Source organism: Gadus morhua, chromosome 14 (assembly GCF_902167405.1).
Source record: "Gadus morhua chromosome 14, gadMor3.0, whole genome shotgun sequence".
NCBI classification, from domain to species: Eukaryota; Metazoa; Chordata; class Actinopteri; order Gadiformes; family Gadidae; genus Gadus; species Gadus morhua.
In genome coordinates, this window is record NC_044061.1 from 26201412 (window position 1) to 26229380 (window position 27969).

The following is a 27969-nucleotide window of genomic DNA, read 5'->3' on the forward strand; positions in this document are numbered from 1 at the left end:
ATGCCTCACTTCACAGTGGTGCCGGTGGAGGACCGCGGCCAGTCCCACTATGACAGCCTGGAAGGGCTCAACTGGGTGGATCACAGGGATGCTGCTGGCGGAGGCTACCCGGGCCACCAGGACACGGCCAGCTCTGATGGTGAGGAGCCCCCAAGGCACCGCCGACTTACAGCAACCGCTTCTAATCGCTTCCGATTGGCTTCTTGGCTACCATGTTTGTTGTTTTGTTTTTGTTTCCTCGCTCACGGGAACACTTATCTCATCCGGAGGGGGGTGATAAGACACGTCCTCAGGGGGGGGGGGGAGCTGGTAATAAGTGTTTAGCGAGTGCTCTGAGCAGCTGGTTTCTCATGGTTTCCATGGTGATCTCTCAGGTCAACAGGCACTGTTTGGTTTTTTATTTCCCAGCAGAAAGTTTTTTTGTTTTTAAGTTCACTCGAGGGTATGTTCTCGGAGACACTGCTGTCACAGGGAAGGAAGCAGAGAAGATTGTGATATTGGATGAACCCCGAATTCAACAGAACTTGGGCATGTGTCTGCTCCATCACCCTTACAATGATCCCCACCCCCAACCCTACACCCCAAACTCCTCTCAAAGATGTATGGGGAATAGGGACAAAGACACTACAATGTGGGAGGCGAAAGCTCCTGGGAAGGAGCCAGGGAGGGAGAAGGGGGGAGGAGAGGGGGGGGGGGAGGGGAGAGCGAGGGACTGGCAGGGGCACAGCCCTACAGCAAAGGGGAAACTAAAAAACTCGAAAACAAGCGCTCCCATGGACAAAAGATGGAGCTGTGTTTGTGCCAAGAGAGGATTTCCTCTGACAAAGAGCAGGCTGAGCGCACTCAGCTCCACTACGCAGTGCAAAGCACCCCAGGTTTCAGTTCCCTGTTTCAGCCTGTTTCAGTCTGTCTGTCTGGCCCTCTCTCCCTCTCTGTTTCCACATTTGTGTACTGTAGCAACTAAGACAACCAGATATGGCTGACTCCTTCACACAGAGCCGGAGGCACACAGAAGGAGAGTCTTTGTGTTGGTGCTGGATTGGATTTCATGACTGCTGGGTTCATGGTGGTTTGGGTGGACTGTGGAGTCGCAAACAAAACCATAAAATAAACAAAGGGACAAACTAGAGACAAGGCTTAGCCAGGCAGAGGGCTAATAAAAGGCCAGGCTTGGGAGTGGCAGCCCCTGCACCGTGACATGGCTGGGTGGGCCGGCCCGAGGTCTACTACTGTATGGAACAGGGCTGGCCGCGGTCGCACACATTGGCTGCCCATTCATTTACTGCTGCGTGGCTGCCAGTAAACCTCTCTGACAGTCCATGTCAGGTCGTGTAAACTCATTGAGCACGGTTAATCTTTAACCAGGAGAACCACCGTTAACGACACACAAGTCTGTCCCACGTGCTGTCTGTCTGTCTGTCTGTCTATCTGCCTGCCTGTCAGATTGCACGTATGTCTGCCTGTCTGTCTGTCAGCACATGTGTCTATCAGTCTATCCGACGTATGAAACTGTGTTAAAAGGAGGGAGTGCGTTTCAGGACATTTTTGCAAAGTTTTCTGATACTAAGTCCCTCGAATGCAAAGAAGTGCATGAAAGAAATATGAAATGTTAATTCAAGCATGGAGAATATTGATAAGATTAAGGCCCGACAGTTTAGCTATGTGCTATGGCTATGGCTATGGGCTGATCAATTTGTTCCAGTGACTTCTTTTTGCCTCTGATCCCACTGCCTTTCCATTTGAAAGAAAACCAACAGTATGTCCTAAAGCATTTGAATAAGACTTAAGCTCTATTGCCTCAACACATGAGCCAGAGAGAGCGAGTGATAGAATATCTTTAATTATGGAAATGATCACAACGGCTTCTCCAGTTCAAACAAAACTCTTAAAATTCAGTTGGCATAACCTTATGGATGTGGGTGATGTGTTGTCAGTAGCGTTGTGTGTCCCCTGTTGCAAAATATTTAAAAGAAAGTACAGGTCCTGAAAAGAGAATTTGCTTAATTGAAGCGGTAACGGAAGTTTTAGTGATGGCAGGAGAGACTCTAAGGAAGGTTTGGTCTCCCTGACCGGTATAATCCTTGGGTTCATCTTCATTGAATAAACATCGTTTTTTTAAATTTGTCCTGAAAGTGATAAAAAGATGTGATGGAGAAACTCAACTTTCCTATCGTGTTAGTCGAGGGTGGAACCGGATAAAAACAACACCGATGTGCCAGATGTGTGTTCCAAGAACGGACGTATGAAGCGTGACTTCATGGTGGGTGTGGTGGCTCCGTGTATGGAACATGCTGAAGGACCCCAGTGTCATGTCCCGTCCTGCTAGCCTGTCACAGGGCTGAGTTTGTTCAGGTCTGAGAACACAACTCTGTGCCCCGTTGCTCACTGAACACTGTGGCCATTGTAGCTGAGCTGCCCTCCACTAGAGGACCAGTGCAGTATGCCGGCCATGTGCTGGATCTGTGTCTCTCTGTGAACTGCTGGCCTGGGTACACACTTCAAACTGTCTTAGCGGAAACTGCGTTCTCCTCCTTGTGCATATATGCTATCCTTACATTCTATTTGATGGTGTCATGTGCTAAATTAGATTATTTTACAAAACATTATATGTAGTGTAATAAAATAAGTTGCATCTTTACATGTGCCCATGCTTTGAGATCTTTTAACACCGTGGCAACACTGTGCATGCTTACAGCCCTTATTTCATTCAATTGCATCAGGAAACGTTAGAAACAGCAGACAGACCAGTGGACAAAAGCCCAACTTGCTGCCCCAGTGACCTACACCAAGGCATCTGAGCCGTAAAGATCCCAACTACTGTTTTTTTTTCTCCTATATGGAGCTACGGGGCTGTCTGCCAGATAGTGTTGCTTTGGAAGAGTTCAGAGTCAGTCCCTCCTCAGGTTTAACACATTCTGGAAGAACAGTGGCTCGCTCTGATCCAGTCCAAACACATGGTGTATATGATACTCCTGTACACCGTATGCTGAGATATATCATACAAAACGGCTTAAGACTATGTTCACAGGGCAGTGGGGGTCAGGCATGCTGAGGGCATGATAGATATGTGGGTGTGTGTGTGCGGGTACATGCTGCTGTCTGTTTATAAAGACTTATAGCGTTTATTTTGGGGGCGCATGTTGAATGCTGATATGTTGATATTGCATTGAGTTTCTCAGTTGATTAATTTGGTTGTTCAAACTGATAGCGCCCTTATAATAGGTGAGCATGTGGTCGCTTTTGTTTGTTCAGTGTTTGCCTGAACTTAAGAACTTTTGATATTCTTCTATTGGACCAGCTGTCAAGAATGACTGGCGATGCTGTTGCCGTAATGTATCGGGTAAATGGTAAACATTTCAGGTTGTTTTGAAAACCTTTGTGAGAAATCAGTGAAACAGAATAGGGCACAACAAATATGACCTGAAATAAACCTGAGATAATCGGTTTATAACAGCAGGAAGCCCTTCCTTTTCCCCTTACCTTAAACTATTCCCTGAGGCTAGCGAAGTTGCTTGTGTCCTTGAAGGTCGTATTAAACTTGGCCACTCATGATTAAGGACAGGGATACCTTGTGACCCTATTGGAAAATGAGTTCATGCTGACAGACTCCAAGGTTCTGGCATTTTAGGTCGGACAGGAAAGGACAAACACATTATATCACTTTTCTTATAGTTTTTCATAAGATCTTAATTATGGATATGGATACTGGTGCTGTTTACAATACAACTAAATATTAAATATCCTATATTACCAATGCATTTGCGAATGAAATATAATCTGTTTAATAACCCTGGATACTGAACATTGACATTGACATTAATTGTTAGAGATAATACCCAGAGCCATTTTAAAGTTCGGTGCTGTATAATTAAATAGGCCAACAGATTGATCGTCATCCTAATGCTCTCATTCCAGAAACAAACTTCTGTGCAAAATTAATATGTATTTTTATCCCTATGGTATGTGCAAAGAACATAGCATTCTATACGGCTGTTGTGAGGCTTGAGACAAAGTGAAAGACACTGGATCAGCTCTCCTGAATGGTATATCGTGGAATGCTTTCCCTAAGAAGTAGACAGAACTCTTCCACAGGCTTTCGGAGACATCCATGCTTATTTTGCAAACTGGTTTTAAGTGTTATCATAATTGCCGCACCATCTGTTAAATACTCCTATCAGAGGGATGTCTGAAGCTTCATCAGTGGATTCCTTTTCAATATACTGAACAGATATTCTCTGCTAATGACAGACACCATGCTGTCTTCAATGGCATTACTATGCAGCCCGGAAAACATCAACACTGATCCACCGACTCTCACATTTCGTGACCTTCTAGACTTTTTTTCTGTCGTTTTCCTCATCATTAGCGCCAGTCAAGAACTAGCATGCACCGCTGCATCGCACGCTGGCATTCCTCTGGTCTTGTGATAGGAGTCTTCCAGATCAAGGAACCATGATGTTCCTGCACGCCGTTTGAAGGGTTGCAGAACTGATTTGAGCGGTGTTTGTTGCATGTGACGACATGGTTGGACATCTGGTCAATTCGGCAAATATTGGATGAAGTTATACTTCAAACTTCTATTGAGTAGGTAATAGCACAGGTGACAACCATGACATACTGACTAATAAACTGATATTACTATTATTAGCTCAGCCACCAAGAAATTAAACTGAGGGCCTGGCTAAGAGACCTACGTTTTATACACATAGATATTCATATATTTATGACATCTGTACATCATTACGCTTTATACACTTGTTCATCAAAGAAGCACGGAGAGAGATGCACACAAACGCACGCACGCAAACAGTTTTATTGGCAACTTACCCCATGGTAGAGTGGGCTAAACTGCATGACTTCTCTGCCTCTCAGTATTAAATGATCATTAAACAGGATGTTCAGCAAAGCAGCTTTCACAGCCCAAGGGGCTAATGGTGAGCGATATTGTTTTCCACGGCTAATCGGCTCTAACAGTCCTGGCATGCTGACTTTTCTCACTAGGTTATAAATAGAAGGAAAAAGCTATAATAAAGCCCCTCATTTGTCAGTTAACTTATTAATAACAAAATCTATGTTTATGTGTTTTTGAAGAATCCCAGTTTGGCTATGCAGTGACAGTGTTGGCGGTTTCTTTGGTTATCAGGGCCGAGATGTTGTGAAGTAGAGGCTCAAGGTAGAAAGGGCTTATTCTTAACCCCTACACAAACAGACATACAAACAGTCACACGTACAAACACACATAGGCATACAAACACACTATGTGTTATTTAGTTGGTGCCACTACTAAAATGCCGTACAGGACACTAGTGCCCCAGCTTCACGTGTTTTAGAGACAACTGCTTCGTATCACACAAGACATGTTTTGTGAAGTTTTGAGCAGTGGGGGTTGTGTGTGTCCATCATTAATGTCATGGTAATGACAGTTCCCTTCTCACCATGCAAAACCCAACAGGGTACCCGTCTCACTGTGTATACGATATGAGACCTATAAGACCACCTCATCCAGGACGTCTCGGTTGTGATTCCCTGATCCGGTCTTGGGTTTGAAATATACTTTCACATGACCAATTTGTCATACAAACTGTACTCTAATTAGGACTAATCTAGCCCATGAAAGGCCCATCAAATTCATATCACTGTGTCCATCTTTTCGGTTGATTATCAGACCCAAGGTCAGCTGAAGAGACGAAACAGCCACCTGTGTCAAAGAGCTGTTAATGCTATAGGGTTGGCAATGTATTTTAGAAGCATTTTGGGCAAATTTAGGCAGTCCCTTATCTAAAGCTAGCTAACTAGTCCTATGTTTTGGGGAAGTTCTTGAGGATGGCCTGAAGGGAGGTTGGATTCTTTGATGATGTAGCGTTCTCTGGCTGATACCCATCTGCACAAATGCCTGTTGGTTACTAAGTCTCCCAACCCCAGAACATTCTGGAGAAGTTCTGGGGGTTAATGCTGAGGGGTGATATTCATTATCATCACAACGGTGTAATATTTCGGAAATGATGATCATTGATCACAGCCTTCAAGGAGACACCGTGCCCTGCTTCTATAGTCCAACAGCTAATATTGACTTGCTGTAATTGCCATAGAAGGGTCAGTGTGATCCCATGACATCATCTCCATCCAAAGGTCCGACATGTCACGGACTAATGTGACATGCTCTCTCGATGTCCCGTACAACTCATCTCATCACTCATACACAGCGCTCATCTGTTCATCAGCACCGGGGTGGTCGCCTGAAACAAGGAGGCAGTTTAATTAAAATACCTCAGCTTGTTCCAAAACCTGCTTGTGCGGTTACTCTTACCTTCCCAGCTATCTCAGATAGTGTTTCAGCCCCGGAGAGGTGGTGGATCGTCTCTCAGAGAGGAGAGACCAACGAGTGACTTGTCGAAACACGCTAGCATAAATCCCCTGTGCTACCGTTGTGTGCCCTGACACAAGGCTGTCATGGCAGGCAAGCTCCAGTGTGTGTGTGTGTGTGTGTGTGTGTGTGTGTGTGTGTGTGTGTGTGTGTGTGTGTGTGTGTGTGTGTGTGTGTGTTTGTGACTTTGTAACAGAGTTAATCCCTAATCTTTGTAATTAGAAGTCCAAAGTGAAGTTATTAGCTGGAGACCCTCCCCCCCTCCCCCACCAAAGGCATGCACAAACACACACACACACACACGCAGCCACGCACACACACTCACACACACACAGGAACGCACAAATACACACACCAAACACCCCTTCGCTAGCTCCTTTGACCTTGTGCACTGCATTAAGGGCTCCATGCAGTGAACATAGGGCCCTGTGGCAATCTTACAGCGTTACCATGTCAACAGCAACAAGTTAAAATGTACGTAAACATGAATAACCAGCTCTGATGGGGTATGAGCCTGAACTCATTTCCTTTACAACTGGATCAATGTTTGAATGCATCGCAAATATAGGCCTGAACTTTTCTTTTTTTGACTTCAAGATTGGAACATGTCATGATACAGGTCCTCAAAATATGTTGCATTAGAAAGCCACATCCAACACTGAGCACTGCATCAAATAATTGTTTTCTGTTTTTATTGATATTCCTGAAGAGCCACTAAGAGCATTCATACACTAGAGGGCAGCATAAGCATTGCTTATGTCTTATCTTGCAAACAAGATCGCCACCGTTTTGGGGGAATTTTTATTTTGTATTTAAAAGGGGTCATATTCCCTGTTTTGTTTGCAAGAGTATTCAGCATTTTCTGGCATATTATGCATCACTATTAGCCTGTATAAATTTATAACATAACTCAACCTCTTTTTATGATGAAAAACACTTACAGTGAAAGCTGTTGTGTTGGATCTCACAGTCTGTTAGCGTGTTTGCGTGTGACTATAGTGTGTGTCCGGGTGTCCATGTGTGTATGAGCGTGCGTGCCGGGGCCTCCGGTTGTTTGTTGACCCTGGGTGATGCTGTGTGTCCTGAATGGTGATTGACTTTTCCCCTCGCAGCTCAGAGCACAGTGCTGCACCACAGCCGACATCATAGGGAGTAGTAGTACATCATAGTACAACAGCCCAGTTAGGGACCTCAGCAACCATGCTGCCCCACAACAACAGCAGTTACAAGGGGGTTTGGACCACAGGTGAGTGGAGGGGCTCTACGGGGACGCAGCCAGCTCCACTTTGCAGCAGCTGTACTTTAGGTATATGCAGGCAGCAGAGAGCACCGCCGAGGGTCTTCCGGTACTTTGTTTCATGCCCACTGAGCTGGGAGTGTTTTGTTGTCGCGTAATTGAATTCAGCAGGAAGGTTTTAGTGGCAAACTCTACATGCTCTAATAACCCACAGATCACATGCTAGTTTTTTTGTTAATGAGGTGTGTTTGTGTGTGTGTGTGTGTGTGTGTGTGTGTGTGTGTGTGTGTGTGTGTGTGTGTGTGTGTGTGTGTGTGTGTGTGTGTGTGTGTGTGTGTGTGTGTGAATTGCAGCTTCACTTTCTTGGCTCTAGGCGCTCAGCTTTTCTCTGCTGCATTGTCTCCCCCCCCTGGAATGCAGGATTTTATTGACGATGAAATTAGATTACAACAGTAATTGTTGCCTCAAGTTTGCTAAGCTACGTTGACATGGTTGCCAGTGGTTCGGCAAGGGCAATGTTCGCCACAGTTTCTTGAGATCCATCCCTTGTAAGTTGATTTTAAGCTTCTCAGCTCAAAATCTGCTTTGGAAAATTATGTTTTGACTTGAAGGTCAACCGTGTAATTCAAATTCTGGGGAATGTTGTGCAGAACACTGTAACTGGAAAAAGGTTTTGACTGTACAACTGGAAACTATATATATTGCTTGCTTTGCTCGATACATTTCATTTAAAAAAATGACTTAATTGATAATGACATCCTAAAACAACAATAATATGTTTCCTCAAAATTGCAGGTTGCATAAATTACTAAGGTCATACAATGAATTAATCATATTTGTTCAATTGGATTCAACATGGATGTGTTGACATGTTTTGTATTTTTCATCAAAGTATATATATGATACATTGTTGAGCAATTCTTACTTTGTCGCTCAAATGTGTCTCTTTTAGGACTTGGGAATCACAAAGAAGATAGTCCATTCCTTAATAATGTGGATGCTGCCAGGAAAAACGACTTCTACGACCGGAATCTGGCCTTGTTTGAGGTCTGTTTATACAAACGCTACACATTACTAAGAAACATCCTACATAACATATTACAACCACACTAGCCTAGAGGGAGGGAGAGAGAGAGAGAGAGAGAGAGAGAGAGAGAGAGAGAGAGAGAGAGAGAGAGAGAGAGAGAGAGAGAGAGAGAGAGAGAGAGAGAGAGAGAGAGAGAGAGAGAGAGAGAGAGAGAGAGAGAGAGAGAGAGAGAGAGAGAGAGAGACATAACGGTGGGGACTCTCGGAAATCAAACAGTGAAATGAGAATGGGACAAAGGTTAGGAGCATTTGGGTATGGTTGCAGAGTGTGGTGCAAATCACAATGGTGATGATTGAGCTCACATAGATGCGATACAAATGCGCCCCGTTAGTGCTTTATGCTGTGCACTTTCCAGTGTAGGCTAATGTGCTGCGTCTCCACGCCATGACACTTAACATTGGAACGCAGCCCCCTGTTATTGCAAACAGCTGTTTACCTTGTTAGCTTTGATCCCACTGAGCTAATAGCTCGCATCACAATAATCCTTATTATGGACCTTGTGACACACAGCCATTAAACGTAATGATCGCAAGATATGCAGATGGAAAATGTATTCTAAGAGCAATTGATTTATTTTGTATGTGGTTCTTTGTTATTGTTAATTGTATTGGTTGTGCTGCTATAACAGTAGCAGTGTTAATACTAGTTAAAGGAATAATAATATAAATAATTGTAGACATAGTTTTCTTGAGGTAATAGTACTAACTTTTCACAATTGTACGCTGTTTGACTCCCAGTCATAAGGTTGGGGGGTCGAATCCTAATGTCTAATTGGTAAAAGGACTGCATTTATACAGCACTTTTCTAAAAACACCTAAAAGGCACCCATTCACAAACACGTTCACACACACACACACGGTCACAATCACGTTCACACAATAACGGAGGTGTCAGCCATGCCAGGCGACAGCCGCCTCATCAGAGAAAGATAATTATCAACACCATGACACTCAGCTAGGAGGAGCTGGGGATCGAACTGGCAACCCTCGGGTGACCAGCCAGCCCTCTCTACCACCTGAGCCATCTGCCGTCCGTCCGCAGTCCACCTGTAGCCTACACATTCCCAAACAAGATGTCCCACCCCTATGAGATGTATTCATTCATGCATTGGATCAACTCTTCCATGGCTACCTCCTTCCTCTGTTCCCTACAGGAAGAGCTGGACATACGTCCGAAGGTCTCCAGCTTCCTCAGCCGATTGGTCAACTACACCAACATCACGCAGGGAGCCCGGGAGCACGAGGAAGAGGAGAGCGCCAACGTCTCCCGCAAGAAGGCCCCGAAGGTCAGAGGTCATCTGATGACTCTATTCTATACATGTCCCGTGCTCTATGCATGTTCCCTGCTCTATGCATGTTCCCTGCTCTTAACATGTTCCCTGCTCTATGCATGTTCCCTGCTCTTAACATGTTCCCTGCTCTCTGCATATTTCCTGCTCTAAGCATGTTCCCTGCTCTTAACATGTTCCCTGCTCTAAACATGTTCCCTGTAAGGTGTACTGTGTAACATTAGTTACAAGTGTCTATTAGGTGCACGTATTCACTGTGGATTGAGTTCATGAATAGCGAATCACGAATATTCGATTAGATTACATTCATTTTAGATTTTATTCACACCCCGAACTATCACATAAACTATTGTGTGTATTTACCTGTTATGAATTGGTGACGTGTGAGATACTCCATCCCTGTTGTATTAAGAGTCCACTCCCCTCCGACAGGCCCCCAACATGGGCACCCTGATGGGGGTGTACCTGCCCTGCCTGCAGAACATCTTCGGGGTGATTCTGTTTCTGCGGCTGACCTGGATCGTAGGAACGGCCGGCATCGCTCAGTCCCTCATCATCGTCTTCATGTGCTGCTCGTGTGTAAGTACTCACACACAAACACATGTACACACACACACACACACACACACACACACACACACACACACAACACACACACACACACACACACACACACACACACACACACACACACACACACACACACACACACACACACTCCGAACACACACACACACACACACATGCACACACACACACACACACACACGTGGTCGTTGTTTCCAATATGAATCTGGGTCACAATCCATTGCTTTCACCCAACAGTCAATAAAACAAGAATACACTCTCTGTGTTGCCTGGTGACGGAAGTCAGGGCAGGGTGGCATGTGAATCATTTCAAACAAACCTATCAGCGTTAAACATGTGTTTTTTTAGCCTCCAACACATTTATCCCTTTTTGCTTCTTCAATAACCTGCTTCTCATTGTTAGTGTAGGAGCGTCGGCTGATGTAAGATCTCAATGAGAGATGAAAGCATTATATTTATATCGGCCATTTTTTCATTTCTTCACAGACAATGCTAACAGCCATATCAATGAGTGCCATTGCGACGAACGGTGTGGTTCCAGGTAATTATACCATAAACTCGATAATACCGTATTATCGCTCCCTTGTATCGTTAGGTTTTTATGATACAAAATATGATGCACTCTACAGACATTTGCAATTACAGTTCTCCCTTTATCTACCCCTCCACCCCTGAATCACATTTTATTCGGTGTGGTGAAATAATCCAACCCCGATGAACAAGTTAACCCAAAACAGCCCTCTGGATAACTGAGAGTAACGGGCGGTACGAGGCCGAAGTGTGGATGAATTGCAACAACACTATAATCCCAGTCAGAACTTACAATGCGTGTCGGTGCTGGTATTAGTTATGAGTCATTCTGAGTGTGTAACGGCGGGTCCTATTTTTCAGCTGGAGGAGCCTACTTCATGATCTCCCGCTCGCTGGGCCCAGAGTTCGGAGGGGCGGTGGGATTGTGTTTCTACCTGGGGACCACCTTCGCCGCTGCCATGTACATACTTGGGGCTATAGAAATCTTCCTGGTTAGTTGTTATCCGCTGTCTAAGATGAATGTTGGAACGCCGTCAACCGTGCCCACTGTGGGATGTGGTTCTTGACAAGATACGTAAATGACGAGAGGTGAAGCCGATTAGTTTTGTCCTTTTATCCATCCGACTTTCGATGGATGTTTAAAGACTGACGGCAGAACTGCTAAAATCTGCGTGGACAGGCGTTTGCATTTCTTCCCCTCATATTTTTTTCTTCCAATCATGTTGCTGGATCAAATCCTGCTGTGAAGACCGGCCACTGCAGAAAAAACTAAGTTAAATCCCCTTCTGAAGGCTTCTTCCATTCGTGCTAATTAGTTTTCTTGGTTAGAATATCTGAGTTTCGCTCCAGGAAACAGGGTGAAACTCCGCCCCTTTCCTGTTTCCGGCCAAGGCTCTATGCCCCCCAAAGAAGTTCAGCTATAACCTTGATGGACTGCTGGGTCAGAGATAAAAATATTTAACAGAAATAAAATAGCTGTTTTTCGCACAATACTACGATTTAACATTTAGTTGCTGCAGTCAGTGATTGTTTTATATATTTTATTTTTCAATCAAATGTACTCTTTAATTTTTCTTCTTCTTTTCCAGAAATACCTTCTCCCCCAGGCGGCCATATTCCATGCCAGCGGCCCCCACGGCGGGGACAGCGCCATGCTGAACAACATGAGGGTGTATGGGACCCTCTGCCTCAGCCTCATGGCCCTGGTGGTCTTTGTGGGCGTCAAGTACGTCAACAAGCTGGCCTCGCTCTTCCTCGCCTGCGTCATCATCTCCATCTTCTCCATCTACGCCGGTGCCATCAAGTCCATCACGCACCCCCCGGAGTTCACGTGAGTCCACCTTGATAAACAACCAGAGGGTCTAGAGGTGAAGGGTTCGATCCCCCAATGACTGCACCCTACTGGAAGGCTTCCCTTGAGCAAGATGCCTAACTGTAATTCTAAATCGAATACTAATCGCTGTCTGCTAAATAGCATAATTCGGTATTTTGTTGTTTTCTTTCTTTAACAGAAATGGCAGCTTTATTTTGCCTTCTCAATGTCATATCCCTTTTTAATCCATCCATAGATTTCCAAATGTCCGGACTGATTATTAGCTGTTACTTATCATTGTTGTGGTAGGTATTCCTGTGGCGCTGGTCATTGTGACTTTGAGTAGTACTTAAGTACTTTAGTATTTGTCCTACCTTAACGTCCCGTCTCCCTGCAGGGTCTGCATGCTGGGCAACAGAACCCTGGAGAGAGACCTCTTCGACGTGTGCTCCAAGACGGTGGTGGTGGGCAACGAGACCGTCCCGAGCCAGCTGTGGAGGTCCTTCTGCCCCGAGGGGAACGTGAGCAGCGCTCAGTGTGACGACTACTTCAGCCAGAACAACCTGACGGAGATACCGGCCATCCCCGGCCTGGCCAGCGGCATTATCAGTGGTGATTAAATAATACACTGTGGGACTTTGTCAGGCAGATTGGGTGAATTTTTTAATCTGAGGAAAGTTATTTTCAGGTGGACTCCTCCTTCCCACAAGACATTATAATTCACTTTCAGTTTTATAATAAGTTAATTATTATTTAATTTCTTCTTGTGCATTTATCTGTCAAGTGAACCTGTTCCAAATACTTCCAATGTCAAATGTATTGACTCCTCTGTCTGTCTGTCTGTCTGTCTGCCTGTCTGTCTGTCTGTCTGTCTGTCTGTCTGTCTGTCTGTCTGTCTGTCTGTCTGTCTGTCTGTCTGTCTGTCTGTCTGCCTCTCTGTCTGTCTGTCTGTCTGTCTGTCTGTCTGTCTGTCTGTCTGTCTGTCTGTCTGTCTGTCTGTCTGTCTGTCTGTCTGTCTGTTTGTCTGTCTGTCTGTCTGCCTCTCTGTCTGCCTGCCTGCCTATCTGTCTGTCTGCCTCTCTGTCTGCCTGTCTGCCTCTCTGTCTGCCTGCGTCAGACAACATGTGGGGGGACTACATGCAGAAGAATGACGTGATGGAGAAAGCGGGCCTGTCCTCGGTGGATGCCAAGGGGCCGGCGGAGAGCATTGGCATGTATGTGACCGCAGACATCGCCACATCCTTCACGCTGCTGGTAGGGATCTTCTTTCCCTCCGCTACAGGTACGATGCCTTCGCCTCACAGCGCTCATAAAGACCAGGAACCACTAACCCTAACCCTAACCTTAACACTGACCCTTACCCTAACCCTAACAACCAACCCTAACCCAGACCCTATCAACCAACCCTAACCCTAACCCTGTTCTTAATCCTAAGCCGTGTTTATGTGGATAGATTCATACTAAGCTTCATACAAGTGAAATTGCCAAACCTGTTTAGTATTCTTCAGTGAGGAAGGTTTGATAATGGATTTTTTAATATTGTTGAATATGTAAATCAATTAATACCTTTTCTCTCTTGCCTTTCTTCATTTAAACTTCAGGCATGAAGTATTCCAATGTGGATGCATTGGAATACAATGTAATCAGCTGATCCGGTTCACTTTCTCCCCGGGTCCTGTAGGCATCATGGCGGGGTCTAACCGGTCGGGAGACCTCCGCGACGCCCAGAAGTCCATCCCTGTGGGAACCATCCTGGCCATCACCACCACGTCGCTCGTCTGTATCCACACTTAACCACCGCTTGAAGTGATAATGACAGTCAATGTATGCCTGAGATGATTTTATTTAGAATATGAATCATAACAATCCAGTCATCTGAGAGGATGTAAAGTTGTAACAGAGCATTGTAACAGAGTATTCTCCTTGACTTGCTGCGTTCAGACTTCAGCTCTGTGGTTCTGTTTGGGGCCTGCATCGAAGGTGTGGTCCTGAGGGACAAGTAAGTCATCAAAATGTAGAATATGAGAAATAGATCTGTTTTTCTGTACGCATAGTGCGTTAAGCCAAGTCATATTAGTTTGCTCACCTAGCATAGGTAATCATAACGTACTGAAAGACTCTCACTCTTACAAACCTTTCCCCTGCGGCTGTATGAAGGTTTGGGGACGCGGTCAATAAGAATCTAGTGGTGGGAACTCTGTCCTGGCCGTCACCCTGGGTCATCGTGATTGGCTCCTTTTTCTCCACCGTGGGGGCAGGGCTCCAGTCCCTGACCGGTGCTCCCCGTCTCCTACAGGCCATCGCCAAGGACAACATCATCCCGTTCCTACGGGTACGAGCACAATTCACACACGCACACCACTCGTGGGATGAACAACACAGCCATTATGCTAAGGAGATCTCTGAAATAAAAAGCGGGGAAATTTGTAGTTCGGCATGTCACAACCAAACATCTTATGTTAATATTTCTGAAAGGAAAACAGACCTATTTCCACTTAGCCTCCTCTTCTCAGGGTGAATGTTGGCCTGTAGTAAACTGGGGCAGAACAGGCCTGGGGCAGAACAGGCCCGATGGTTTACAATGATGTGTTTAAGCTTTGGTAAACCCGCCAGAAAATAAACGGGGATGTTCCCATGGACAACTCGGACCCTAACCCAAAACGGGGTAGCCTGGTGGACACCCAACATTATGTAGCACTCAAACATTATGTAGCACTCAAACTAGTCCTCCTCCCGTCCCGTGCCAGGTGTTTGGGCATGGTAAGGCCAACGGAGAGCCCACCTGGGCCCTGCTCTTGACCGGGGTCATCGCTGAACTAGGCATCCTCATCGCCTCCCTGGACATGGTGGCCCCCATCCTTTCCATGTGAGCTAACGCACTTTCTCTCTCTAGCTCTCTGTCTCGTTCTCTCTTTCTCTCTCTCTTTCACTCTTTCTCTTTTTCTCTCTCTCTATCTCTCTCTCTCTTTCTCTGTTCCTCTCTCCCTCTCACTCTGTCTCGTTCTCTTTCTCACTGTCTCTCTAAGTTAATCTCTCTATCTCTCTTGATTTCTCAGAGAAATGTGTGGGTGCTGTCAGCACCCACGCAAGCACCCACTTTTGAACATGTTTTATACATGCTAACTCATGCGAATACCCGATGAATTGTGATGGTTGACAAGATACCGAAGGATGCAAAAATGCAAAAATACAACGTAGACATGCGTAGACATGCAAAATTTGAAAGTATAATGTCGACCTGCGATCAATTCTAAAACGTCTGCACAGAGGATAAATCTTCCCTCTGCAATGTAAACCTTGAGCTCCATCGATGCAGACGCCAGTGTGTATAAACGCTATACATGTTGATCCAACAGGTTCTTCCTGATGTGTTACCTCTTCGTGAACCTGGCGTGTGCCGTCCAAACTCTGCTGCGCACACCCAACTGGAGGCCACGCTTCAAGTACTACCACTGGTGAGTGGAGGTGTGATGTCGGGTTAAGACGAGAACCACTGGGTCCATCTCTCTGTGGATACCAAAAATGTTTGCGTCCACTACAGTGTCTCCAAGTAACTGTCCATTATAAAGACACCATTCCAATGTACTGACCGTGACGTTCCACTGGTCCGCAGGGCGCTGTCCTTCCTGGGAATGATCATGTGCGTGGCGCTGATGTTCATCTCGTCTTGGTACTACGCCATCGTGGCCATGGGCATTGCCGGCCTTATCTACAAGTACATCGAGTACCAAGGGTGAGTCACTGGTTTTTCGTTTTCCACCACGTCATTAATGTTGTGCGATAATGATAATACCTTTTTCCTTTTGTAAGAAATTATGATGGGGAGTACGTAGTCTTGTTGCCTATTGAGAACATGTAGTTTACTTAGATATTCAACTACATTCATCAGTATCAGTATCAGTGAATTACCCAGCATGCTGTCCATTATTGGATGTGGAATGAGTTGCCATGGTCTCCATTAGGTTTCAAACACACCGGGCCTTCCGTTGTTTTGCTCAGAGATGATGCTCCATTATGCAAAATGAAACCACCTCCTGGATGCTATCAGTAGGTAACAGCGAGGACTTGCCCCTGCAAGCCCCTTTACGATCACGTTATTTCAGCTGAAACAACAGCGTTTAGGAACACTAATTTGGAAGGAATTACTCATAAAGGATCGGGCCAACTGGAACACGTTTGCTACAAAGGCATGAGTCACCCGCAGGGTGAAGCAAATCCAAACCGACTTGCTTTTGACATTATCAAAAGGTTGCTCCTTCTTCTCCTGCTGCGATTCTCTCCCTGGTACAGTCTGTTATTCGCCGGTGTGTTTGTGTGGAGGACTGTTCCCTGTGTGTTTTCCCCTCTTTGTCTGTATTGCACCAAGCTGCCGGTGCTGCGGCAGCTACTTACCATACGCCACACGTCTGTGTTGACTTGTGTATCTGTTTTTCCATTTGTGTCCCTCCCGCTATCTGTCACCTATGTCCGCCTCTGGAACCACAGGGCAGAGAAGGAGTGGGGCGATGGGATAAGAGGCCTGTCACTGAGCGCCGCTCGCTACGCTCTGCTGAGACTGGAGGTCGGGCCGCCCCACACCAAGAACTGGAGGTAGGGCTTCAGATGAAAAACACTTCAGCACTCTGGGACTTCACACACCACATATATAAGACAGCACTCTGCTGGACGGGGAATCGAGCCACTGTAGGTTCATTAACTCCTGATTTGACTCAATTTGTCAGACGAACGATGGTCGTAATATTAATTAGATTATTACACTTTATTTGTATAGCATTTTATATAGCAAGTGCCTTGCATATAGAACAATTAAAAATGCATTACATTAAAAATACATTGCAAGATCATACTTAGTTATCCATCTAGTATGGCTGTAATGTACTTGAAATGAGTTGTGATATCACAAATTAATGAGCCGCATTATCGTAACCTACATTGTGTTTTGAGAATATTCTAAATGTTATAAGTGGATTGGCCTTTATGCTATACAGATATTTAACAAGGCCACTTGTTGTTTAGCTCCAACTATAGCATGTGTGTCTTATAAAGCCTTGTATACACTCTTGGCCAGTGTCTCTGTGAGGGAACTAGCATGACATAGAAGGTACAAGATGGTCTCAATATCAGTAGGCCTGATTCAGAGCACCACATCTGATTCAAAGTCAATAAACTAAAATGTGTTGAAGTATTTACTCACAGTCTTTTGTGTATTCTTATCTTTGTTGAAAGACCTCAGCTGCTGGTGCTGCTGAAGATGGACGAAGACCTCCATGTCAAGTACCCCCGGCTGCTGACCTTCGCCTCGCAGCTCAAGGCGGGCAAAGGGCTGACCATCGTGGGCTCTGTGATCCAGGGGAACTTCCTGGAGAGCTATGGGGAAACACAGGCGTCTGAACAGGTAGAGACAGCAGGCAGACATCTGGCCCACCAGGCTAGCTCTGTTGGTTTGTTTGTTCGGGGCTATACTGTCTGTACTGCAGTCCACGCAGTAACACCAAAATAATCAACATCAATCTTTCCCATACATTCAAAGCTTAGAAAATATATTATAAGGTTTTTAATATATTAAAGAAGAAGAAGAAATTTAGATTGAATATATAATATGACTCCAAATAAATAATTATTTTCAATGTTAAGGTAGTGAAGAACTAACAAATAAATAAATAAATAGTGTAATAAAGACATGCAAGGATAAACACAAATGCAGAATTCCTGGTTCATCCCTCTAAAGTCTCCCCTGCCGCATCCCTCCCTAGGCCATCAAGAACATGATGGAGATTGAGCGGGTGAAGGGCTTCTGCCAGGTGGTGGTGGCCTCCAAGGTGAGGGACGGCATTGCCCACCTGATCCAGTCCTGCGGCCTGGGGGGCATGAAGCACAACACGGTGGTGATGGGCTGGCCCTACGGCTGGAGGCAGAGCGAGGACCCCCGCGCCTGGAAGACCTTCATCAGTACGTGTAGAGGGACAAAACCTTTGAGTTCTGTGGTTGAAGATGCTCACCTGGGATTTTGGTTTCAGATTGAACCAGGGATTTTTGTCCTTCAAGTTTTGATTGAAAAATCCCCCAAAAAATGTTGTAAAAAAAAAGAAGTTACATTTTATTTTATTTTGTTAAAATTAAAAAAAGTACAAAAAAAATGCAGCGATTTTTAACCAATAGGTACGTCCTAAAAATTAATTAATATTTTTCATGCACATTTTTTATAATAAAATATGTTAAATAGAATAGAATACTATATAGTTAAAAAATATGTCTTTTGGGGGGAAATTCTCACCACTGCTCACATCAGGTGTAGATATCCACAGTTCCTGTTCATATTGTTAACGGCTGATCTCTGTCCGTCCCCCAGACACGGTGCGCTGCACCACGGCCGCCCACCTGGCCCTGATGGTGCCCAAGAACGTGTCCTTCTACCCCAGCAACCACGAACGCTTCAGCGACGGCAACATCGACGTGTGGTGGATCGTACACGACGGGGGCATGCTCATGCTGCTGCCCTTCCTGCTCAAGCAGCACAAGGTGACCGCTAGTAGGGACTCCTCCAGACAGCTCTTCTTTAAGTTCATAGCTAAACCTTAAGACATGTACTGGCCTTTATGAATAGAAGTATGTAGAGCTGGGTTTCGATTCACATTTCAAGAATCGATTCGATTCCGATTTTTAAGTTTCAGAATCGATTTTTTTCCGATTTTCTCAGATTCCATCCGATTCGATCCGATTCTGATCTGATTTCCGATTCGATCCGATTTCGATTCGATCCGGGGGTTAATGTTATTAAAAATGAAAAATGTATTTGAACCGTTTCCTTCACTTCATGACTGTGTAGAGAAGCAACATATTAAAACTAGTATTATAGCAATATTAAACAGCAAATCTTACAAGTATTGGTAGTTACTGATGGCTGGAAGAGTGATGAAAAGGTTAAGGGTCAATCTACCTTCAAGAAAGATAATTCAGGACAATAAATGGAGGACATCATTGAGGTGACTATATCTGCAACAGTGGATTCCTACTGGGACACTAACCAGTGCATTATTATTATGCTTGAAAATAATTAAGAATTCACCCAAAAGCGGTTGCTACCAAAAGCATTTTTATTTTAAAACTGCTCACACTTAATAAACTGAGAAGTACTGAAACTGGAAGTATAAAATGTAAACGTTGACCATTTTTCTTTAAAGTGCGAACATAAGAACAGAACATTTTAAACTGTAAAAGCACTGAATGGCGTCTATATGAGCATGTTCAAATCTGTTCTAAAACCACACTCAAGATTTGTTTTCAAGAATATGCAGCACCCTAAGTGTTCAGGGGAATCCCATGAATATTTCCCATGAATATATAAAATATTAATTTTTTAATGTTTTTTTTTTTTTTTATTAAAAAAAATCGATCTTTGGACGTATGAATCGATAATCGGTCATTAATATGCGAATCGATTAAAAATCGGAAAATCGATTTTTTCAACACAGCTCTAGAAGTATGATTATGAGTCATGTTATCTGATAGACACATCTACACTGCTTCACGTGATCTGATTTATGGATGGTTTACAGTTCATGAATGAATGAATAGATTTTTAGTGACAGGGTAATCAAGACTAAACAAAGAGTATATATGTCAGCGTATAATGTTTGGTTAATACAATTGATTTTGTTTCATATACCTGATGTATTTGATCTCCCTCGAGAAAAAAAGAAGCAAACATGAAAGTAACATCCAAATTGAGTCTAAAGAAAAAATTTAAATGTTGTTAAAATGTTTGGCTTCTGTGTTCCAGGTGTGGCGGAAGTGCAACATGCGCATCTTCACCGTGGCCCAGATGGACGACAACAGCATCCAGATGAAGAAGGACCTAGCCACCTTCCTCTACCAGCTAAGGATCGAGGCTGAGGTGGAGGTGGTGGAGATGGTGAGTCTACGTGCTCAGATCCCATGCTGAGACATAGGGGTCCTGGTAGTGGACCAGTGTATCACACTCATACTCGCACACACTTGATTCCGCAGCACGACAGCGATATCTCCGCCTACACGTACGAGCGGACGTTGATGATGGAGCAGAGGTCTCAGATGCTGAGGCAGATGAGGCTGTCCAGTGCAGAGAGGGACCGAGAGGTGAGTTCTGGCAGATCCTTTACCTTCTACATGGTACTAGGGGACATCGCAACATTCCAGTGTGATTTTGCATTGCCTGTTGTTTCTTAACCTTTTTATCATACTGTATTTTAATTTTTGAATAGGCCTAATGTTTTTAGTGGGACGATCAAATCGTTTGGGGTTGAAACGGTTGGCTAGCTTCAAAATGTAAATTATGCCAGAAAAATCATCATCATTATTATCATGATGGCAAAAACTCCTTTAACAATTCAAGTCAAGTGCGCAGCACCCACTCACTTAGCGGCAACATAAACCTTTTGTCACAATGGCTCTTGTCTGCAATTCAACCCTATGTCCCCGTAGCACTCACTGAATGGTACGTGTCAAGGCTCATTGAGAATGAGCATAATCATTTTAACTTATTTGTTGCCAAATATGTTTCTCGCCTCAGGAGAGGGCGGGATAAGATTACATTACTATTAGACTATTAGATTCTGTATCATTATCTCATGTTATCTCGGTACATAATGTAAGGATAGCTAGTGTTGATAATATGAAAAAGATAGTGAGAAGTATTTTTGCTTTTCATGTCGTCAATACGTTTTATTCAACAAATATCTATGTGCTTAATTCAAACGGGAATGTCTCAAACTATTAGGTTGCGGAGTGTGGTGAAGTCTTAATGGTTTAGCCGTCGCAAAACTGCTAGGGGACATGTTACAACCGTGGTGTGTACTGTTCAAATCAAGTCTGTAATTACGGGGAGATAGAAATATCTCAGGCTGGAATAGGCCTGCTAACTGATTTCATAATGTGAAAGCACTTAGCAAGCTGTTTTAAGGTAATTACACCGGAATTGGTTTCCATTATCCTCGGCTTTAATATATGAAATAAAATTTCTTTCAAGGCATGAAAGAAGAGTCTTTGACATGCAATTTTAATGGGGAGGATATTCAATTTAAAATCAAGCAGCTAATACATCAATCCAAAAAATTTAAAACTGCAAAACAGAGCAATAAGTAAAAAATAAATAAGTTACTAAAGCTACTAAAATCATGGTTTTCCCAGAACTTCATCTCTCCTGATCCTCTGTTGTCCTGTGAAGGCCCAACTGGTGAAGGACCGGCACTCCCTGGTGCGCATGGGAAGCCTGTACTCTGACGAGGAGGAGGAGGTGCTGGAGTCTCCCACGGAGAAGGTCCACATGACCTGGACCAAGGAGAAGTGTGAGGCGGAGAGGAGGAACCACACCAACGCCCCAGAGAACTTCAGAGAGCTCATCAGCCTAAAACCGTGAGTCGGAGCGACTTCTGTTTTGAGAATCTTAATGACTGAGGATAAATGACTTCATCGGTTTCGTCGTTTGACCGAACACTTAATGCCTGTTTTAGCAGAACAACTTTTTTCCACCTCAAATATCAAAAAGTCGTGACAGTCGTAATGGTTTTCGAAAAACTACACACTGGTATTACCTTGAGCAAGTGAGAGCGACATTGTCAAGCATGGTCAAAATTCACATCACACTCGAGGAGTGTAACATGCAGTGTGTACATAGGACATACTCATTTTTGTCAAAATGAACACAGCATTGTTCCAACACTTCTGAGACACATACAGAGCATTTTCCAATGGCACAAAGTGTCGTGGTGGTTTACTCAGCCTTAAAGTGCATCTCACACCATATCACGTCGTTACGCCTGAAAGCAGCGTTAGACACTCACCCTGTGAGTGCCATAAGGACCCTTAACACACACTCTCTCTCTCTCTCTCTCTGTCTCTGTCTCTGTGTCTCTCTCTCTCTCTCTCTCTCTCTCTCTCTCTCTCTCTCTCTCTCTCTCTCTCTCTCTCTCTCTCTCTCTCTCTCTCTCTCTCTCTCTCTCTGTCTCTGTCTCTGTCTCTGTGTCTCTCTCTCTCTCTGTCTCTCTCTCTCTCCCCCTCCAGGGACCAGTCCAACGTGAGGCGGATGCACACGGCGGTGAAGCTGAACGAGGTGATCGTCAACCGGTCCCACGACGCCCGCCTGGTGCTGCTCAACATGCCCGGCCCGCCCCGGGACACGGGCGGGGACGAGAACTGTATCCTTACAAAGCTAACATCTACCTAATATTTTTTCTTACTTCCTCTTACATTAACATTTAAATTCAGGGTGTTGAGAGGACGCTTTAATCCAAAGCGACTTAAAATAAGTTAATTTGTCAGAAGAAAGAGAAACCATATATCGCTGTCGGGTACAGTAAGGATGTTCATAGAACCGAGCCAAGCACTCACAATCACTAGGTTAACCCATTCCCTGTATACAACAAAGATAGCTCGGATAAGATGCTACACAATGATGAGTACTATTTTTAAGTGCCAGGACGTACAACGTACAATAAGTGCGGACATTAAGTTCAAGGAAGTACATTATACAATAAGTATGTAAGGTTGGGGGGGTTATTGGGGAGGCTATGCAGAGTCCAGCTGAACTCTGAACAAGTGAGTCTTGAGCAGGGGCGATTCTAGGGAGTGTGGGGGCCCGAGGCAGAGGATTGTTGACGGGGGGGGGGGGGGTATGGAGCGATTGTTGACGGGGGGGGGGGAGCGATTGTTGACGGGGGGGGGGGGGGGTATGGAGCGATTTTTTTTTTTTTTTTTTTTTTTGGGCTCTAGGGGGCCCCCTAGTAGTGGCCCGGGGTCCAAGGCAATTGCCTGGTATGCCTAATGGGATGCAGCGCCTCTGGTCTTGAGTCTTTTGCGGTAGCCGGTGAGCAACTCTCCTGGCAGCCGGGAGCTCGTTCCACCGCTGCGGTGCCAATGCAGAGAATTGTTTTGACTTTGATGATGGACCTTTGCTTGCTCTGAGCGATGGCGGTACCAGGCGTCCACCTGAGGTAGTTGAGCGGAGCGCTCAAGCAGCATAGAATATGTGATGCATGTTTTCTGTGTTGTTTCGCCCCGGCTGATTGGCTTAACGTTGGCGTCAGACATGGAGTTCCTTGAGGTTCTGACCGAGGGCTTGGAGCGAGTGCTGCTGGTCCGAGGAGGGGGGCGGGAAGTCATCACCATCTACTCCTGACCAACCACCCTAACCCTAACTACTGCTACTACTCTACTACTACTATACTACTACTATAAAGGGCTCGCCGGGCCTCGGCCCAGACCCGGCGATACACAGCAACACATGACCAGCGGTACTGGTGTTCGCTTTACGACTTCTGAGATCCTTTACAAAAAGAAGACTCTCTCAGAAATATCTGTTAATATCCCAACTTTTCCAAGTCACGTTCAGACCAAACGTCCATCAACGATGTCAGTATTTTTTGTATTTTCTTAGTTAGAAGCTCGCTAACTATGCTAGCGTGTAGATACACCTGCGACTAAATAGGGACTCTGTACAACGCAGTCAGACGGACTCTTCTGGACAGTGGATTGGTTTCTTTCTTTCTTCTGCTACGCTAGCTTCTGCAGTGCGCCTCACCCAACGCTTTTAGCAGCGCCTTGGCAGCAGAAATGTATTTATTACCTTATTTATTTGTTAGTTCTCCCCACAATGAGGTTAGAGAGATATAAACATGATGAGAAATTGTAAAAGTCATTGCTGGTAATGGACGTGTATTAAAATGTTATTTGTGAATGTAGATGCAAGGGAATTGTAAAAGCAATTGCTGAAGGTGTTCTTTGTTTTTTTTTTATTTATGGATGTTTTGTATTCGACAAGGATTTATATTGTTAAGAAATACGTTTTGAAGATAAATAGTTTTTGGAATCACCACACATGTATTTTTATTTGATTTTGTATCTGACGGACTAGAAACAAGATATATTTCCTGCGCCATCACAGGCATTGTTGCACACATTCCTGTTTCTTACTCTATAGATTGAAGTGTGGATGGGAAAGACTACCTTTTGTATTAATAAATAAAACACCAAGGAAATGGAATGCCTGGAGTCTTGTATTTTGTCAACTGGATAGCTTTTCCTTGATTTGTCAACTTAAGTTGAGTGTCTTATGTATAACAGTCACTTGCAATCAAATACTTATTCATCAAACAGCATAACTCTGCAGATTGTGTGTGCTGCCTGCCTGATTTGAGTCTAACAGAAATAGCTACATGAACTCTGCTAGTTTTATAAGGCCATAAAGTTATACACCAAATCTCGGTAACACTTAACTGAAACCTTTAAGAATTTATAGTGATTCTCATTTATCAAGTATGAATACTCATTGGCATGCTATTCATAATCAGTTAACACGTCAATAGTTTGTTCTTCCATTTTTTTATTAATAATTTAATTAACTGATTATGCATGAAGTATCGGTGTATAAATGCTGAATTGTCTAGTTACTACATTGTTAATGCTTCAAAGATGCAAGTATTCCAAAGTGATACCCTATATCTTATAATCTTCAGTCCAGCTAATATCTTTATTAGGATAAACAGTGTTTTGTAAAATAAATCTTGAATATAAAATATAAGATATCAAAATGAATCATAAAAGAATAGTTTTCGAAAGATGGCTCTACGTTTTGGTTAAGGGTTTGTTTTATAGCACAGCGATACATGATGAGATTCAGGATCCTCAGCCCGAGTTTCAGCCCGGATCAATGAAGAGCGAGGAGGCTGGCGGGCAGCAGGAGCGCGACCGAAAGGAACCGTGGTGGTCCCGAGGACGGAGCCGAGGTGGGGGCTTGAGGACGGGGCGGGCGGAGCACCAGTCTGCACGGGTGATCCACCTCCTCCGGGGCGATCTGCGCCTCACCCGGCGGGCTCAACCTCAACTCATCACGCACCTGAGAAAATAGGTCAAATAATAAGGATGAATCACATTGGTTTGATAGTAACACTAAATGTGATGGTTATGATGGGATCACTCACCTTTTCCACCTCGTCAAAAACACGCAGGAAGTTCTGTCGCAGGACACCCGCCACTTCCTGTTCGGGCCACTTCCTGCGCAGCAGTTCCTTGATGAGGACGGGATACTTGGAGACATCTTCTAGTCCCAAAGGAAATCTGTTGATCAATTAAAGAATGTAGACACACATTGTTTGATGGTGGTTGGCTTTGCTCAGGAGGTTAACTTCTAACCGGAAGGTCGCTAGTTCGACCCCTAGCTCCTCCTAGCTGAGTGTTGAGGTGTCCCTGAGCAAGACACCTCCCCCTTAATACTGCCGACGAGCTGGCTGTCGCCTTGCATGTGTGTATTTAGGTTAAATGTCCTTAAATGTAAGAATGGTGCACAAAGAACAAGCACATATCTATGTTGAACTTGTAATTTTGCTGCTTGTTAAAAACCTTTTTTTCTTTTACCGAAGGACGCCTTCATAGTCTCCCCCTATTCCAATAAACTCCGCTCCAATCGTGTTTCTGATGTGGTCAAAGTGGTCTGCAAAAAACGATAAAAGCATGTCAACAGAGGCTTCAGAACATTTACAGACTCACCACACATACAAACAACAGAAACAGATGATTGGCTGATCCACACAGATTCCTTACCGGCCACAGAAGACACATTAGCCTGACCCTCGCAGGCCACAAAGTCACTGAAGAGAGTCACCATGATCAGACCACGGTTCTTCTTCTGCGGAGACAGAACTATAAATATTTCACTCATTCTGGAAAAATACAAAAAAACTATTGACACCATACCAATGATTGACATCCCCCCCCCCCACACACACACACAAACACACTTTCATACCAGTTCATGCAGCAGCCAATCGGGGACGTTGCGGCTGTGGTTGCAGATGGCGTAGGCGGAGGAGTGGCTGAAGACCACGGGAGCCTTGGAGACGCTGATGGCCGCCCTGGCCGTCTCCCAGGAGCTGTGGGAAAGGTCCACGATCATCCCCAGTCGGTTCATCTCCTGCACCACCGCCTAGCAAGGCATTAGCACCATCACATCCGACCGGTGATGGGGCTTTACAAAGCCCTTTCATCAGCAGACGTGTCTCGTCTTGTTGGGAATTCTCCTTGTTCTCCCTGGCGTGTAGAAGCCAGGAAGAACTGTATGCGTGGCTGGACATTGTTATGTTAAGTAAGGAGAAAAATACATTGAAGTTTACTCGGGCTTCGCCTCTATCTATACAAAAAAAACGGTACGGTACTCCAACTTTTGATTAAGATAGATTTCATTCATTAAAACCCCCATTAATATAAAAGTCAATTTAGTAGAGTTATCCATCCATGATATGAGTACGAAACAAGAAAATCCTTAATTCTGGCATGTGCAGAAAGGGCGGACCACAGACGAGAGGACGGAGTTCAAACTACGACACGTAGAGAACAAACATCCCCTAATAACTGGAACAGGAACCCTGGATTGTAGATAATAGAACCTGTTGGCTTTAATTGGGGCATGTAAAACATGGATTTGGTTTTATGTAAAGATCGTAATAGCCCGGGTAACAATGCCTGTCGCAAATAATATGGAACAATATTGTGAAGCATGAGGAACAGAACGCAACGTAAAGATGGAGCGTACCTGACCAAAGAGAGTGAGGGTGTTGTTCTCTCTCTGATAGAAATTATAAAGATCTGAGGAGGACCCGGCCCTACCAAAAGAGGATTGAAACACAACATAGATCCATGAAGAAACGCAGTATTTCAGGAATAAGATGTCTTTATATCCTGGGCTTCTCATGAGACATATGTTCAAGTTTGAAACATCAAAGAAACTCCTCACATGTTTGGTGAGTGTGTCAGTATGTGTGTGTTGTTAAATCATCAACGCATTTTATGCAAAGCTGCTTCCAGTGACTGGAGATGCATATCAGCAGCAGGTAGGGGTTACGCAGTCTTGTTCAGGGATAACTACAGTTAGACTGTGGACATCGGGGATTGAACCCGGACCCTTTCGACTGGTACCAACCCATTACACCACACTACACCATCTACTTAACCCAACCTAAAACTAAGCCCCCGTTTTTAATCACATGACCATGATTTCTTAATTAAAGAAGATGATGTTCTAGTGACCCAGGTCCTCCTCACCAGGGGGTGTTGCAGTTGTGTGTGAGGGCCATGGAGCGGACCCCCAGCAGGTAGAACATCCGGAGAGTGGGCAGGCTGCTGTCCAGGGAATGACCTCCCTCGATGCTGAGCACACACGCTATCTTACCCCTTGACTCTGCCCCGCGGAGTCCTGACCGCAGCCAGCAGAAACACACGCATGATGACCAGGTACTGATATATAGATATTAGAGCTGTCAGTTAAACACGTTATTAACGGCGTTAACGCAAACCAAATTTAACGGCGTTTTTTTTTTTTTTCTTTGACTCAAAACAAAGAAGCAGTAGCCTGACTGCTATGTTCAAATGACATTTGTTCAAAGCAGTCGTTTAATTGCACTATAGGCTCTTTTTTTGTATTGTCCTGTTTTGATCAGTGTATATGCCAATGTTGTTATCAATAAAAAATCATTTGCACAAGGCAAGCCGATGCACTTCACCATGTTGATAAGAGAATTAAAATGAGAAGAATTAT

The 27969-nt window shown here is 44.5% G+C and overlaps 2 protein-coding genes across 4 annotated transcripts in view; one reads left to right on the forward strand and one right to left on the reverse strand.

Moving 5' to 3' along the window:
• Positions 1 to 24423, forward strand: slc12a4 (solute carrier family 12 member 4). The gene is made up of 24 exons (XM_030376931.1): positions 1 to 139; positions 8554 to 8648; positions 9842 to 9973; positions 10409 to 10555; positions 11051 to 11105; positions 11456 to 11586; positions 12184 to 12425; positions 12805 to 13019; positions 13525 to 13689; positions 14089 to 14187; positions 14349 to 14406; positions 14565 to 14739; positions 15155 to 15273; positions 15764 to 15862; positions 16021 to 16140; positions 16893 to 16997; positions 17634 to 17802; positions 18161 to 18356; positions 18757 to 18926; positions 20188 to 20319; positions 20415 to 20522; positions 21610 to 21797; positions 22446 to 22579; positions 23468 to 24423. The coding sequence occupies exons 1-24, from the start codon at positions 1 to 3 to the stop codon at positions 23557 to 23559; spliced, it is 3285 nt and encodes a 1094-aa protein (XP_030232791.1). The 3' UTR covers positions 23560 to 24423.
• Positions 24180 to 27969, reverse strand: part of dpep2 (dipeptidase 2) — a 10502-nt gene continuing 6712 nt past the window's right edge. For 2 of the 3 annotated variants that reach the window (XM_030376933.1, XM_030376932.1), the window contains exons 5-11: positions 27477 to 27627; positions 26968 to 27037; positions 26185 to 26361; positions 25980 to 26064; positions 25794 to 25869; positions 25361 to 25496; positions 24180 to 25275 (exon numbers count right to left, since the gene is read on the reverse strand). In XM_030376933.1, coding sequence (XP_030232793.1) covers positions 25087 to 25275; positions 25361 to 25496; positions 25794 to 25869; positions 25980 to 26064; positions 26185 to 26361; positions 26968 to 27037; positions 27477 to 27627 — 884 coding nt within the window. In that variant the 3' untranslated portion in view covers positions 24180 to 25086. The remainder of the gene's footprint in view (positions 25276 to 25360; positions 25497 to 25793; positions 25870 to 25979; positions 26065 to 26184; positions 26362 to 26967; positions 27038 to 27476; positions 27628 to 27969) is intronic. The other variant, XM_030376934.1, reaches the window with a different exon arrangement.

Coding starts and splice junctions, on each gene's coding strand:
- slc12a4 (XM_030376931.1), top strand. CDS start 1: ATGCCTCACTTCACAGTGGTGCCGGTGGAGGACCGCGGCCAGTCCCAC. Junction 15,863..16,020: donor CGCTTCAAGTACTACCACTG/GTGAGTGGAGGT, acceptor ACTGGTCCGCAG/GGCGCTGTCCTTCCTGGGAA. Junction 16,141..16,892: donor AAGTACATCGAGTACCAAGG/GTGAGTCACTGG, acceptor CTGGAACCACAG/GGCAGAGAAGGAGTGGGGCG.